Source organism: Cucumis sativus, chromosome 2, assembly GCF_000004075.3.
Source record: "Cucumis sativus cultivar 9930 chromosome 2, Cucumber_9930_V3, whole genome shotgun sequence".
Taxonomy (NCBI): Eukaryota; Viridiplantae; Streptophyta; class Magnoliopsida; order Cucurbitales; family Cucurbitaceae; genus Cucumis; species Cucumis sativus.
The window spans coordinates 13,724,291-13,739,850 of NC_026656.2; the positions used below are offsets into that span (position 1 = coordinate 13,724,291).

At 32.4% G+C, this 15,560-nt stretch overlaps 3 protein-coding genes across 7 annotated transcripts; 1 reads left to right on the top strand and 2 right to left on the bottom strand.

The window, feature by feature from the left end:
* Positions 1 to 50: 50 nt before the first annotated feature.
* Positions 51 to 4,475, top strand: LOC101210303 (PI-PLC X domain-containing protein At5g67130). 5 transcript variants are annotated; one of them, XR_004214499.1, is made up of 9 exons: positions 51 to 481; positions 582 to 704; positions 808 to 945; positions 1,408 to 1,506; positions 1,640 to 1,943; positions 2,034 to 2,254; positions 2,333 to 2,419; positions 3,090 to 3,511; positions 4,170 to 4,475. XR_004214499.1 is itself a non-coding variant. In XM_011651022.2 (8 exons), the coding sequence occupies exons 1-8, from the start codon at positions 365 to 367 to the stop codon at positions 3,300 to 3,302; spliced, it is 1,302 nt and encodes a 433-aa protein (XP_011649324.1). In that variant the 5' UTR covers positions 51 to 364; the 3' UTR covers positions 3,303 to 3,812. The 5 variants fall into 5 exon arrangements, 1 of the variants encoding a protein (XP_011649324.1); XR_968720.2 differs by having other exon boundaries at positions 53 to 481; positions 3,090 to 3,520; XR_968722.2 differs by having other exon boundaries at positions 55 to 411; positions 3,090 to 3,520.
* A 563-nt stretch (positions 4,476 to 5,038) lies between these two features.
* Positions 5,039 to 7,582, bottom strand: LOC101210709 (F-box protein At5g67140). The gene is made up of 5 exons (XM_004149647.3): positions 7,161 to 7,582; positions 6,911 to 7,057; positions 6,483 to 6,618; positions 5,610 to 5,708; positions 5,039 to 5,513 (listed from the first exon to the last, which is right to left on the bottom strand). The coding sequence occupies exons 1-5, from the start codon at positions 7,286 to 7,288 to the stop codon at positions 5,316 to 5,318; spliced, it is 708 nt and encodes a 235-aa protein (XP_004149695.1). The 5' UTR covers positions 7,289 to 7,582; the 3' UTR covers positions 5,039 to 5,315.
* Positions 7,583 to 8,364: 782 nt separating this feature from the next.
* LOC101214514 (F-box protein At5g67140) lies at positions 8,365 to 10,929 on the bottom strand. The gene is made up of 5 exons (XM_004149662.3): positions 10,685 to 10,929; positions 10,450 to 10,596; positions 9,599 to 9,734; positions 8,787 to 8,885; positions 8,365 to 8,682 (listed from the first exon to the last, which is right to left on the bottom strand). The coding sequence occupies exons 1-5, from the start codon at positions 10,771 to 10,773 to the stop codon at positions 8,491 to 8,493; spliced, it is 663 nt and encodes a 220-aa protein (XP_004149710.1). The 5' UTR covers positions 10,774 to 10,929; the 3' UTR covers positions 8,365 to 8,490.
* Positions 10,930 to 15,560: the final 4,631 nt, after the last annotated feature.

Consider the following 15,560-nt stretch of genomic DNA (forward strand, 5'->3'; position numbering starts at 1 on the left):
AAGTGCAAGAAAGTGTTTCTTCTAATAACCGAAAAAGTCATTCTTGACGAACCCTAAAACGATACTGATGGAGAGTAGAATAAAGTAAGATAAGGGTATTGAGAAGAAGGAATTTAGAAGTCCAAGAAGATGCAAAAAGGAGATATGGTACAAAACGACATAGTTTCAAGATCCTTAAATGAAATAAATAAAGTATGAAAGAGAGCAATGAAAAGAAATATAAAGTGGTTTAAGTTTGTCTTAAAATAAGAGAAGAATTAAAGCTAAGGGAAGGAAGAAGAAAATCCCGCGTTTGATACCCAAAATTTGTCATCTTCCCTTTTGCTTTGCTCGATCTTCTTCTCTCTACTGCCTGAGCTCTGCAATGTTATCAACCAGTTTATGGGAAATTCCTTCTTCGTCTGCCATTTTGTACATCTTTCTGACTCTGTTCTCATTCCTTATTTCCATTTCATTCGCTTGCTTTAATGGAAATTGCCAGGTTCTTGCTTCATTTTCTACTGAATCTCGATGTGGGTCTTCTTTTTTTTTTTTTTCCCTTTTTCCTTTCTGGGTTTTCATTGAACTTTGAGAATCTTCAGGTTTTGGAAGCTTGTACGGATGCTACGGATTGTGGGTCAGGTCTCTATTGTGGGAATTGCCCTGCTTCTGGCAAGAACCAACCTGTTTGTACCAGAGGCCAAGCTATCGTTCCCACTTCTGTTGTACGTTTTTTAGTTGATAGATTGCTTTAGAATGGTGGATTAATTGAATGATTGTATGCGATTTTGTTTGATTTTGATTTTTTTTTCTCTCTCTGAGATTTAGATTAATGGGTTGCCATTCAACAAGTACACTTGGTTAGTGACTCATAACTCGTTCAGTATTGTTGATGCTCCGCAATTGGATGGAGTTCAGAGATTGACGTTTTACAATCAAGAGGATACTGTAACTAATCAATTAAGAGTATGTGATTTCAAGCTTGTTGTTTATTGCTATTTTGATCTGTATTTTTCTTGGATTTTGGAAGACAAATTATGCATCTCGTCTTTTACGTTATAAATTTGTTTGTGTTTTAGATATTGTTGTATGATATAATATTAAATTTACCTTCTAATTTAAGGTTTTTAGTCCACCAATGATTTAATATAGAATCAGAGTAAGTGATCTAGGAGGTCACGTGTTCAAACCCCTCCAATGTTATATTTACTCTCTAATTAATATGGATTTCTACTTGTTGGGTCTTTTTCACGTTGAGAATGTTAAATGACATAATATTAAATTCGTCTCCACTCGTTAGCTTAAGTTTTTGGGTCGATAAGTTATTTGACATAAATGTTTCATTTTACTCTCTGTTTGCTGTATTCAGTTCTTTTACTAGTAAGCATTGTTGATCTTTTATGTTTCTCGATTTCACTTTCTCTTCAGAATGGAGTGAGGGGACTGATGCTGGATATGTATGATTTCCAAAACGATATCTGGCTCTGCCATTCATTCAGGGGACAATGTTTCAACTTCACTGCTTTTGTAATCGATCTTCTTCTTCCATCTTCCATTTTTTTCCAATTTATGATGTTGAAAAATGAAAATTTTGTTTGGCCCTTTTGGTTCTGTAAGCAAGATTGTGAATTTGTGACTATTGATATTTGGGTGTTCTCAGCAACCAGCAATTAACACATTAAGAGAAGTGGAAGCATTCTTAACTGAGAACCCAACTGAAATTGTGACCATTATAATTGAAGACTATGTTCATACTCCAAAGGGGTTGATAAATTTATTCACCAATGCTGGGCTGGACAAATACTGGTTTCCAGTATCCAAGATGCCAAAGAAGGGAGAAGATTGGCCTACAGTCACTGAAATGGTGCAACAGAATCATCGGCTTCTTGTTTTCACATCCATCGCATCAAAGGAAGCCGAGGAAGGAATTGCTTACCAGTGGAAGTACATGTTGGAAAACGAACGTAAGCGTAAATTGAATGCAATATTATTCATGACTTTGAGTTTTGTCTTGAATCTTGATGATGAATAAGTTCATAATGTTTGGATTTCAGCCGGCGATCCTGGAGTTGTACCTGGTTCATGCCCAAACCGAAGAGAATCGAAACCACTGAGATCAAGAAGTTCTTCTCTGTTCCTTCAGAATTACTTCCCTACATATCCAGTGGAAGCTGAGGCTTGCAAGGAGCATGCCAATCCACTTTTTAATATGATCTCCACATGCTATAAAGCATCTGGGATCTTGCCAAACTTTTTGGCTGTTAATTTTTACATGGTACGAGTTTAGTTCACTTAACAACGAGTATCAACTGAAATTTACAATGAGTAACATATCATGATGAAAATGATGCAGAGAAGTGAAGGCGGAGGAGTCTTCGATGCTTTGGATAAGATCAGTGGCCAGACGCTATGTGGGTGTAGCACACTTGCTGCCTGCCAGGTTTGTCCAGACAAGTTTTCAAATTGCTCACTATGTTGAAGTTTATTAATATGAATTAGTTTACATTTGGTCAATCACTCCTGATTTTTTTTGTTTCTCAAATAGAAAGGCTTTTATTTTTAACTTGATCGAAATACAGGTCACTGCTTATTCCAAAAAAATTGTTTTTCATTGTTTACCCCAAATAGTATTTGCAAATATATTTGTGATTCTTCTATCCTTTCCTTTTATAGTTTATTTTTACAATAATTGCAAGACATTATATATTTGAATAACAGTGAAAAATCTGTTTTGGGGACATCAAAAGCAGCAATTATTCATTATTTTGCTTCTACCTTCTAGTATAAAAACCAATTCGAGAAATATTTTTATCAAGCCATTCATGAAAGAAAAAATTATGTTTTATTTTTAAAAACACAAGGCGCCTTTCTTATAACACTTTCCAAAACATGTCAGCTCAGCTGTTACAAGTTGACAGTTGTTTTTGTCCTTGCCACAACATCCTTTGAACCCATAATTGAACCAATTTAGGTTCCATTTTGGGGAATTATCCACAAGATGCTTGGTGGTTTGGTATATTGAATTGTGATTCTGCAAAGTTTATATTAATGCGACATTGACATCCCCTTAAATATTCATTTACCATGACATCTTATTGGTGATTTTCCAGGCTGGAGCTCCTCCTGGTACTTGCAAGAGTATTCCAGCACCCAACACTGGCTCAATGAGCAGTACCTCTGGCAGTTTTACCGGGTCTGTTCAATTCTCGAAATCATCAGCTTCGAGAGTCCATTCACCGAACCTCTTGGTCCTCTGGTTTTTCTACTTACCATTGCTGGCACTCTTAAAAACCACAATCAACACTCATCTAATTGGATTTTGAGCAAGTATTCATGGGAGGTTAATCTAGTATATTGTATGTAAAGATTGAGTCATACCTGATGTGCATCCCGGCCATCCTATAGAGATTATTAGAGTGATAGACTCTAACATTAAAGGAAACATATTTTGAGATTTTCATCCAGGGAAGGTAAGTTGTTGCAGAGGTACAGGAGGATCCAAAACCGAAATAGATCCAGCATATGACACGAGGTAGTTCAGGTGTGCAAAATGCTTCACCATGTCACATTTGCTTTATCATTGTTCTAGGATGTAATGCAATTTTCATTAGGATTTGTGTTTATTAAGCTTTGTTCTCTCTTCTGAAATTTGTTTCTTAAATTTGTGTTAGCGTTTCATATGGTTTCTCAAAAGTGTTTAAGCTTCTCAACCTTGTTAGGCAGTTCTATAAACACAAGAAGATTGACAAATTTTTCTTGGAACTAGAAGTGACATTTGGAATATTTGAATTTTATAGAATTGTTGACAAAATGTTCTTTCTTATTGGAGAAAAGGAAAATTTTTACTTATTCAAATTAAACATTTTGTATTAAGATCCTTTTTGGATATGAGAGATGAGAAAGAAGATTAGATTACTAAAGGTTATTCTATTCTATATTTTACAAGTCTTAGTTTTCTAAAGTTGATGGGAGAGATCAAACCATCCACTACCACGTAAATTAAGAAGTTCTGAAAAATACTTGGATGTATCCGGGTTTATACGTATATATGTACCTATATTTTTCTCATCCATCTAAGTTACGTTCTATGATTAATTTATTGAGATGCATGGAGATCGGTGTAATGTGAACACCATGGAAATATTACTGTTTTGTTTTTGTTATTGATTTTGAATCACTCTATATTGCAGGTTTCCTTGGAGGGAAAAGTGAAACAATGAGTGGGTGTAATGCAATCATCTCTCTTATGGATTATATTGAAGACTTCTTTATATCCTTTTGTTTGTTCTGATTTGCTTCCTATCTACATTGGATAATTGTCTCACTCAATTCATTATACCACCATTCATCTTTGCCTAATGCCCTTACCATTCAAACTTAGTTTGAAAGGGATGGAAAATATCAAAGTCATTCTCTTAAATTAAATTAGACTTTATACACATATTATTACGACTTTGATATTCTTAACGAATTCGAAGAGGAAAAAGTTTCATTTACATGCTCTAGCAAATGATTGTATAATCAACCTAAGCATTTTAGTCATGTAACCATCCTTCTAAATAAATCAAAATAAATCATTTGTATAATTTTTATAAAATGTAATACAAATGATTTAAATCCATAAACATTTACATCTAGTGGCTAAAAAAATATGGCAAGAATTATCAATAACAGCAAAAGTTTTAATTATAACAGCATTTGTTAAGAGTCTAAATATAACAAAAAATTAGACTAAATTAGACTTGGAGGGACAGTTTGGAGCAGACTATCTAAGATTACAATAATTCTTCAAAACTTTTATTTGTTGTAATTTTTCCTATTTTACTTTATCATTTTCTTCAATTTACTATCTCTCGATTAAACTAAAATAGTTTTTACTATAAAAATATTATTATAATCTAAGCTAAAATAATCTATCCCTCAAATACAAACTATTGTGTAATCAAATTATAATAATCTAAGACTATAGCAACTTATGTCTTGCCTCAAATGTTTCATGATTTAAATTTTACTATATATCTAACTTGGATAACAAATGAAAATCATAGATGAATCATGATTTTTAGGTCTCAAAGAAATGTATTTATAGAACAATAGGAATATAAACATATTTAGCTCGAAAATAAGCGAGCTTAGTTTTTACATACAATTATATTTACACTAGGAGAGTATAATTTAGTTTTGAATGAACAACTGAAAGTAACATAATCAGCTTTATTGGGGGAAAGATAAACAAATCTAATATTTTACTTTTGATGATGAAGAACGCAAAGATGAAGACATATACATACAATAGAAGCTTTACAGGTTATATGAAGAATATTTTATAGCATATTTCACACAACAGACCACATAGAATTAAGCAGACTTCTTGATTTTATTTGAAGGGATGGACTTATCGCAACCAAACCAATGAAGCAGTCTACAGGAACCCTCATTCCCCAAACATTTATCGACTCGAGTTTACGGCATTTACTTACAAGAATAAGAAGTCCGGTCTCTGTTACATGGCGACAGCTCCAAAGGACAATGGTCTACAGAATTAAGAAAGAAATGGACTTGATTAAAGATTGTGTGGAAGACCATGTAGGTATTATACAGGGAGTTAAGGAGATGCTTGGAATAATCACCTTCAAATTTGGGCAGCTATCTGCAATAGCATATAGAGATACGTCTGTGACAAAGGTTCCACCAATGTTCAAGTTTTGCAAAGAGTTGGCTCTGGAAATCTTGGAACACAAGAAAATATAGTTTTAGGAAAAGGAAGTGATATCACTATGTAAGATACCAAAATGTGGAAAAAAAAAGTCTATTTTAGAACAAAAGTAGAGTGAAAGCACATGTGAAATACAAATTTTTTATACGTGGGTGGAGGGATTTGAGTTTTTTTTCCCTTTTTTAATATCTACAAATGAATGGATTAGCTCACAAGAACTTCAACTAATCATACAAGATAGTTTGGTTAAACCTACGACGTTTGATTGGCAAGAAAATTTGTAAAATATTAAATCACGGATTATGCTTGTTCTCTTTTGGCCTTTTATCGAATTCAAGTCTTTTATTTATGATTTTAGGGAATTGGGTCTATGACATTTTGATTGAGAATACATACTTTGGGTGAGTTAATTTCCACCTATGAATTACCATGTTTTGAAAGTAGTTTCTTGTTTTTTCTCTTATGAAGATTTATTTTTAAGAACAAGTGGAACCTTACTTCCAAAAATCATGCATTTCCAAAATTTCTGAAGTAGAGAGAACAAGAAAATGTTGTCAAAAACTTCCTCCTAAAGTCCTGTAAAGAACATGAAATTTCAGGACAAAGAGAATTTCTCAAACTGGTGTTTACTTTTGGATGGGCTCTAGAATATCCAAAACTACAAACAACAGATATTCTAGACGATGAACAATTTAGAGAAATCCCAATAGTTCAAAACTCCACCTAAACTCATACTCCAATAACAAATCAAGGTTTATTTCATTCTAAGATAATATCAAATTCATACCAGTTGCACAACACCCTTGTCGGTGATCCCTGCCATACCCCAAAGCGAAATGGACTTGAGGTTGGGAATGCATTTTGCAAGAGAGATTTCATACAATCCATGGTCTGTTATATGGCAACCCCAGCGGCTTCTTGAGCTGAAGAACACGAACCATAAACATCAAGAATATAACACCAGATTTACAAACCAATTTCAAAGAACTTTCTCCCTATATTATTCCCAAACAACATCACAATCTCTTAAGATAAACCTCTGTTTTTGTGGTTCGTAATCGTAAAGCCAATTGAATCGATTAACCTAGCGAATTTGAAAAGCTAGTTTCATCTCACAACACACAACACCAGTAACTATCTGTAATTAGAAACTACTCGAAGAAAAGCAAACTGACGAAAATTTCACTGAAATTTCAAGAGAGAGAGAGAGATTACATGTCGAGCTCCCGAAGACTGTAGGCATGGCGAATAAGGCGAGCAGTGGAGTTATCATCCATCTTCCAACCAGCGAAACTCAAACTCTTCCTCCTACCGAGAGACAGTTTAACTCCTTCCTTCCATTTTCTACATACGCCGCACGCCCTGCGTTTTCCCACAGTCACATAAACCCTCAAAATTAGAGGGAAATAACAATAGCAACTGAAGGGGAAAAAATTAAACAAAACCGAAATTGAAAATGAATTACTGAGCCAAATCGGTGAAGGAGGTGATCATAGCAAAAATATGAGCCAATAGGTCAATCGGCAATCGATCAATCTCCGGTTCCAACTCCATCTCTACCGACCACACAACAGCAGAATCCATTCTAGCCATATACCAATTTGGAAGAAGAAGAAGAAGAAGTTTGCGGCGTTGAAAAACGAGGAAATTCACGAGTTGAATTCGTTACTTTTGGCAAAAGATAAGCATAAAAAAGCAAACGGAATATTCAAAGAAGAGAGAGAAGGAGAAGATGTTGACATAATTTCGCCACCATTTCAAGAATCTGAGCTCCAAAATTTATCCAAATTATATGATACGAACGAACATTTTGTTCGGTTTTTTCATGAATTTAGTAAATCCCCATGATGGAATCACTCATATTGTCTCATTCTCTCGCAAAAGCTTCGCTGTATTTGAATTCATCCGACGAATTTCGTTACAATTTACTTCCAAATGTATAAATTTAGTCCCAACAAATATTGAATTTAGTTCTTGCCATTAGTTTATTGTTAATTTTAAGTTTGAGTAATAAGTAGCTGTTCGCAAACGAATAAACCACAATACAATTCAAAATTCATGTTTTCCATCATATTTTTAGTACTAAATTCATTTTACGACTCTTCCAACATTCATTCAATTCCAATTTGAAGTCATTCCTATTACATTCCAACCTTTAAACACCTTTAACTTTTTTAATTTCTAATCATTTTTTTTAAAGAATGAAAAGTTGACACATGACAACTTTTCATTGAGTGCAACAAGATTTGCACAAAGAGACAAGTGCATCACTATAGGTGCCTTGGATCAAGTGCATAAGCAATTCACTTATTATACAACACCCTCAAACAAACCTATTCTAATAATATATGCGTTCTTTTATTGTTTCTAAAACTTTTTCATCAAGATCAAACCACTTATGACCTCACTTTTTGGACCAACTAAATGGCACTAGTGCCAAAGTGTTTGGTATACAACCAAATTATGTACTAGATAGATTATAATAGTTATACTAATTAAGAGAAACTTATATGAAATAGATTATTTATTTCATTACTTAATCATCTTTGAAAAGTATTTATGAGAGGTCATTCTCATGATGACTTGGATAAAAAGGACATGTTGGTCCGTAGTTAGCGAGCTTGGTTTTTATGTACCTTTGTACTTATTGTAATTATCGTGTGTGACAATTTAAAAATTGCAATACATACTTTACTTATATCCACTTGGAGTCCACATATATATATGTATATAGAATCGTGAACGTACTTCTTGGTTATTTCTTGGTTATATTTGAAGTGACATATTATTATATTTTACACCCATGTAGAATCAAGAACACTTCTTGATTTGATTTGAAGTGATGGACTTATCGCAACCAAACCGACGAAACAGTCGATAGGAACCCTCATTGCCCAAACATTGATTGACTCGAGTTGGTGACAATTACGTACGAGAATTAGAAGTCCGCTCTCGGTTACAAGGCGACAGCACCACAGGACAATGGTCTGCAGAATTAAGAAAAGAAATTATGCAACTGATCATTAAAGATTGTGCAAAACCCTAATGGTTAATTAATTGAAAGAGATTATTGAGAAGTATAATTAATCACCTTTAAATTTGGACAATTGTCTGCTATTGCAAGCAATGATATATCTGTTATATAGGTGCCACCAATGTTTAGGTTTTGCAAGGAGTTGGCTCTTGAAATCTTTGAACACAACCAAAAATGGAGTGTTACCAAAAAGGAAGTGGAAATAATGCTAATGAGTTGTGAAAGGACATCAAATATATACAAAGGGGATATCAACATAAGTATACATCGCTAAAACTATAAACTCGAACTAAGATGCTTTACACCTTTAAACATAGGTTGAAACAACTTGCACTTCATATACAAATTTAAAAAGTCTCCACTCTAAACTCGACATAAGATTATTATAACTAGATCAACCAATAACTCCTTAGTTTTCTACATTTTAAAACAGTTAAAGTCAAGTGAAGCATATAGGATTATTGTGATTAGGTTAGAGAACTTATTGACAGAGAGAAATGAAGATATGAACAATAAATATTGTATAACAAGTAAAATTTATAGAACTTAAGACTACTCGGTAACTGTTTTGTTTTTGAAAATTAAATCACTTCTACTCAATTTCTCACGATGATTACAATTTTCATAAGCTAAACAGTTGAGAGTTGTTGAGAGTTGAATTCTAAAAATAAAAACAAAATTTTAAAAAACCTAAATCATCTTGAAACAATTATACATCAAGGAAGCAATATGTCTAAACCCAATGATCGATCCAAGACAAAGATAAAGAATCTAGAAAACGGATAAAAATCTTTTCTAATTGTCTGAATAACTAATGTAGATGAGAATGATGATTAATCGAAATAGAAAGGGTAAGACAATAACGTTACCAGCTGCACAACGCCCTTGTCGGTGATCCTTACCATACCCCAAAGAGAAATGGACTTAAGATTAGGAACACACTTCGCAATAGAGATTTGGTTCAATCCATGATCTGTTATTTGGCAACCCCAATCGCTTCTCGAGCTGGAAAACAAAAAAAGATATAGATATTATACTTAGAGAATCACATAAGTTTGTTTTTTTTTTTTTTCCTCTTACGGCTATTCTAACATATTTTTGTTTTTTTACTTCTCTAATTTTTTGGTCATCCATGCATCCGAATCGATTAAACATTAAGGGTGAAAAAAAATTATGAATCAATACAAACTATCACAATATATATATCGATTCAATAGGTAACGATCAACCCAACCCAACCAACCAACCAAAAAAATCATTGAAAATTTATTTTTGAATATGAAATGTGAACAAATGGTAATTCAAGGTGTAAGGTGATATATATATATAAACTTCTATCACTGTTATTAATAGAAACATACTAGTGTCTATTAAATTTGAAATTTTGTTATATATTGTAAATATTTTGTCAAATTTGCTCTTTTTTACGATTCCTCTATATGTAAATGCACGTTAACATTCAAACCTAAAACCTAAAATCACCTAAAAATTATATAACTAGGTATAGTTATATATTGTATACATATTTGGGTTGGGCCGAGTCAACTCGAGTCCCCAACCCCTTACTTGCACAATTCACCTCCTTCGTTCAACTTTTTTTTATTAAATTTTCTAACTCAATCCAACACAAAATTTAACCGATTTCTATTAAGAACGAAGAAAAAAAAAAGTGATTTCAGCCATTTTGTAATGAATACAAAGATAGTAAGAGAATGATTACAAATCAAGCTCTCGAAGACTGTGTTCATGGCGAATAAGATGAGCAGTGGAATCATCCTCCAATTTCCAACCAGCAAAGCTCAAACTCTTTCTTCTACCAATTGACATTTTAACTCCATCTTTCCATCTTCTACACACTCCCCTCGCCCTAACAGACCAATCCAAGAAAATCAAAATTACGCATTCATAAAGAATAAGTAGGAGAAAAGAAGAAAAGAAAAAAAAACAAAAGTTACTGAGCCAAATCGCTGAAGTATGTTATCATCGCAAAAATATGAGCCAATAGATCAATCGGTAACCGATCAATCTCCACCGCCGACTCCATCTCTTCTCCTCTCTGGTGTTGTTATTCACTTGATCGTATATTTTCTTTGAAGCAAAGAAAAGGAGTTGAGAAAAAAAAGCATTTATAAACCATGATTTGACATCATTTTCATATTGCTCTATCAACGTTGTTTGAAGATTATGAGCTCCAAAGATATCCACACAAAAATGGAAATACATATGATAGCTTTTCATGGTCTTAAACATTTATGGGGCCACATTTCAACGAGGACTTTGGTAGGCATTTCGAGCATTATAGTTCATAGATTATAATAGCATTTCGGGGGTTAATTGTTGAGTCCTAGAGGGAGAAGATGAAATTTGTCATGTCTCAAAATCGAGGTTTTTTAGCTAGTAAATATTTTGTTAAATTTGTTATTTTTTATAATTTTTTCAGTAATAATTGAGTATCTAAATTAATTTACTCAAGTTTAAAAGTAGTGTTGGGTGTATATCAAATAAAATGTAATGTTTAGTTAATATAAATAAATTAATAAATTAAAAGAAGAAAAAGTAGTAACTGTCCATTTTTAAAAAAAGCTCAATTATATTAGTAATTTCTCAAACTCATTTTGAGCCTCAAGTTTGAGATGGGTCCATGGAATCACTTCATGAGGACCTCAGCCATCATCCAATCGTTCTCGTTCTCGTTCTCGTTCTCTTAAGCAATCTTCGTAACCATTCTCACCATATAAATTTTATTTGTATTGCTTTAAAAAGAAAAAGAAAAAGAAAACTTTAAAATACTTGGATATATAGCATTGACTACACACCCATCTCCATGTTGTTTTTATTCGTTACGTTGAGGTCGACTACCCCAACGCATATACTCTAGCTCGTGCACTATTACGAATATCAACATGAAAAACTCTGTCAAGGTGGCAATCAACTCGACTTAACCCGATTACCTGTTTTGTGAGAAAAAGGGAGTTGGACTTGGTTCTTAATAGGCCTAACTTTGAATAATGTATGGACTCGTAGGATCTGTTAGGCTTAAAGGTCCATTTAGGTGGATTTAGGCCCAATTGGGATCATGACTCCTAAGATAGTGAAAAATGTTCCATAACCTTTTCTTAACGTACACTGTCAATAAAAAAAAAAAATCATTATATTTAAATTGGTTTTTGTTTAAGTTTGCAAAGACCATTATTGCTCAAATTTAAGTCATTTGGTTTGTTCTTTGTTTGTTCAAAAAATTTGATAGATTCGAAAAAACCACTACATGAACATGGAGATCTTCTGATGCATAAAAGCTTTGAAAGAAATAGAAAAAACGTTGGAAATTGATTTTTTGATGCATAAGTTCGTGTTAGGATCGAAGTCGGGAAAAATGATCTATCGGGAGAAAAATAAAAATACATTCTCATTGTCATCATCTTCATGCTTGGTTAACCATCCATTTGATCATCTTCTTCTTCAACTTCCTCCTCTTTTGCAGCTGTTGTGTGCAAACAAATATATGCAAAAAATTCAAACCACGAAGACACACTATAAGCAGTAAGTAAACAACAAGAAAAATAAAATCATACTTTACCTTCTAAATTTACCATGGTTGCCAAGAACATAAAGAGCGATTAACATATTCCAAACGGTTGAATATAACAAAAACAGAAGTTAATAAGAAATATTATGTTACATAGAATAAAAGAAACCCAATAATAGAAAAGGAAATTAAGAACAAATTCAAATGGTTTATATTTAGGATTTTGAATTTTGAATTACCTCCAATCAAGAAGTTGTGAAAGAGACGAAGGCAGAGGGAGTGGTGCGACGGACAGAGCTGACGACGATCTCTCTCTTGCAACCTTTTCCTCTTTTTCTTTCAATTTTAGTTATGTGTTATGTGAATAAAAAACTCAAATATGTAGGGGATCTTCCGATGCACTTCGTGAACGTCAGGTGATCCACCTATTCCTGGCGCTGTAAAGTACAACACCATGCATAACGGCGTCGAAGAAAATTTAATTTTTCTTTTAATTTTTAAACTTCTCCCGACACCATGCATAACGACGTCGGAAAAAGTTTAATTTATTTTATTTTAAACGTTTCCCGACGCCGTTATGCATGTCGTCGAAATTGTCAACCTTTTCTGACGGAGTTTCTACAATGTTGGAAGAAACATTTTCTTTCGACTTCTTTTATCCCGATGTCTGTGTTGTGCGTCGAAAAATACTTCTTTTCTTGTAGTGAATTATCAACTCAACTTCGTCTGATATGAACTAAGATGTTATTGTATTACCTTCGAAACCAATCACACGTTCAAGAGCCAATAAGCTACAGTTAATATTGAATTCTTACATTTAAAAGGATGTGAACTCAATTGAGAATATTCAAGCAGAATCAGTTGCTTAGAAACTTTATAATTTGTTTAAGTTGATGCTACATGATGAAATCAATTGAACTTTGTAATTTATTTTATTTTGCAAAAACATACATTAATTTTTAGTTTATTTTAACATTGGAACCCATAAATGTTTATTTGGATATTTAGTTTGTTTCGTGGGTAAATTGGATTTTTTAAGTCCCTTTAGTGTAGTAGGTTGGGTTTAAAGTAGGAAAACAAAATACAACACATTAGTATTTATGTTTATATATATATATATAGATTTAGGGTTTTTAATCAATGAAAACTATCTCGTAGATGACAAAGTCTCATCACCAATATCTTGTAATTTTTATTCAGGGTTACATGTCAAAAGCATTCAATTAAGTTTGATCACTATAAAATATTTGAACTTGGAGCAAGGAACTAGTTCACCTTATCTATTGGTCTTCAATCAGAGGGTAATCCAAATCTAATACTTTCCTTTAAAAAATTGTGTCCTCGGTTTTAGATTTTGATGTTAGACTTTACCAAATTGGGATTCCAATTTTCAAATCTTAGGTTTTTGTCACATCATAACATGTGCAGTTTAAATTTTCAAATCTTAGGTTTTTGTCACATCATAACATGTGCAGTTTAGATTGAGTTATTAACTCGTTTCGGTTCAAATAAATGAAAATTTTATGAGTTGGGTTGGTTCATAGGCTCATCTATAGTGACTCAAACCAGTGTCGATCATTTGATAGAATTTGATTTTTTTTTCTATTTTGTAAAGATTTTAATTCATTATGTTATATTTATGAAAATGTCCCTATAAACAAACTAAATATCACCAATAACATTGAAAGTACAATTTGGGATGAATTTCCCTTTTCTTGATCATGGATTTGACCTAATACTTTAACTCTGACTACAAAAAAAAATACTGGAAAAAACTTTGACATGAGCTCTTCGAAGTGCCTCTCAAGATTTTCTCTTTGATTTATATTTGTTCTTAAATTGAATTTAACTTTTTTTTCTCAATGTCGATTTGAACAAATTATAGTATTATGAAATCAAACAATTAAGGAAAATAGAAAACATAAACATCCAATAAATCGACACGGTTCACAAACAATGTGTTAATTACCACATCAACATGCAAAGGGGAGAGAGCAATTTAATAATTGGACAAACCACGGATAGATGCATCTTTAGGGTTAGAGAATTTATCGTATACGAACTCCTTTAAACTCTATAACCAAAATCACAAGTAACAAAAATTTCAACCTTCACTAGAAAGCAGCTCCCTGACAGTGATAGATGCGTAAATTTTGAATCTAGGGATTGAAAGACCTTTTTTACCACTAGATCAACTAATATATACATACGTAAAGAGCAAAAAGTTGAGATGGACTTCTGGACCTACACTAAATCTGTCGGACAACAGTGAGATCTGATACTTGCATAGATATCTTAGAGAACAACGAAATCACACCATTGTTCACTTGTATTATTATATTTTAACAAATAAAATATTTACGTATTCATTGAAAAGTTGTGATAACCTAAGAAAGGAAACGAGCTAAAGAGTACTAAATTATTTTTTTAATTAAAAAGAAGAAAAACATCTATCACATTGTGGTGGCCCCAACCACATACTATCAAAATCCAATACTACCTTTTTTTTTTAATTATTATTGAAGATAAAATATATACCAATACTCTCTTTCTTCATCACAATGATATCAAAAATATATATTTGTTTATTAAAAAGTGAGCTTTTCGTTGATTAAAGGAACTTTTTGTTTTAAATCTTTCAACTATTCTCCATTGTTGCACTTTTGAAACAAAGTTAAGGTGGGAAATTTTGAGAAATAGCACTAGTTTCATATTTTAAAAGTAGCACACTTTGGAATAACTCGTAATTTTGTTTTTCTCGATCAATCTCGATCGACTAAGCTCAGACTCGAGATCCTTCAAAAAAATTTTAAAACGCTTTCAATGAAATTTCGTGATTTCTCTAAGTCAAGTTTGTTACCAAGATTGTGCTTTTATTAAAAAATTTAAAATAAATGATATATCAAATAACCAAAATATCCTTGGTACCTGAATGTTATGTATTCTTCCAAAACACTAAACACCAAACATTATGCTCGTTTCGGCCAAGAAGTGAACAATTTCGCTCATAAATTCGAACAATTTTCAGTGCTTTTTTCTCTGTGAAACTTTTTGAACTCTTATGTCCTCTTAAGTCTCTAAAGGTGAATGAATATATATATATATATATATTTTTTTGGTTCATACCCATTATAGTTTTAATTTTGTTCCATTATAATTTTAAATTTTGACTATTTTTATCTATAGCAAAACAACTTATTTAAAAGCGAAAAAGGTTCAGTGTATTCAAAAGTATTAGTTTTGTCATTTAAAACAATCTTTTTTTCTAAAACTTTGACCTATAAATTTCTTTTATTTACTTTGGT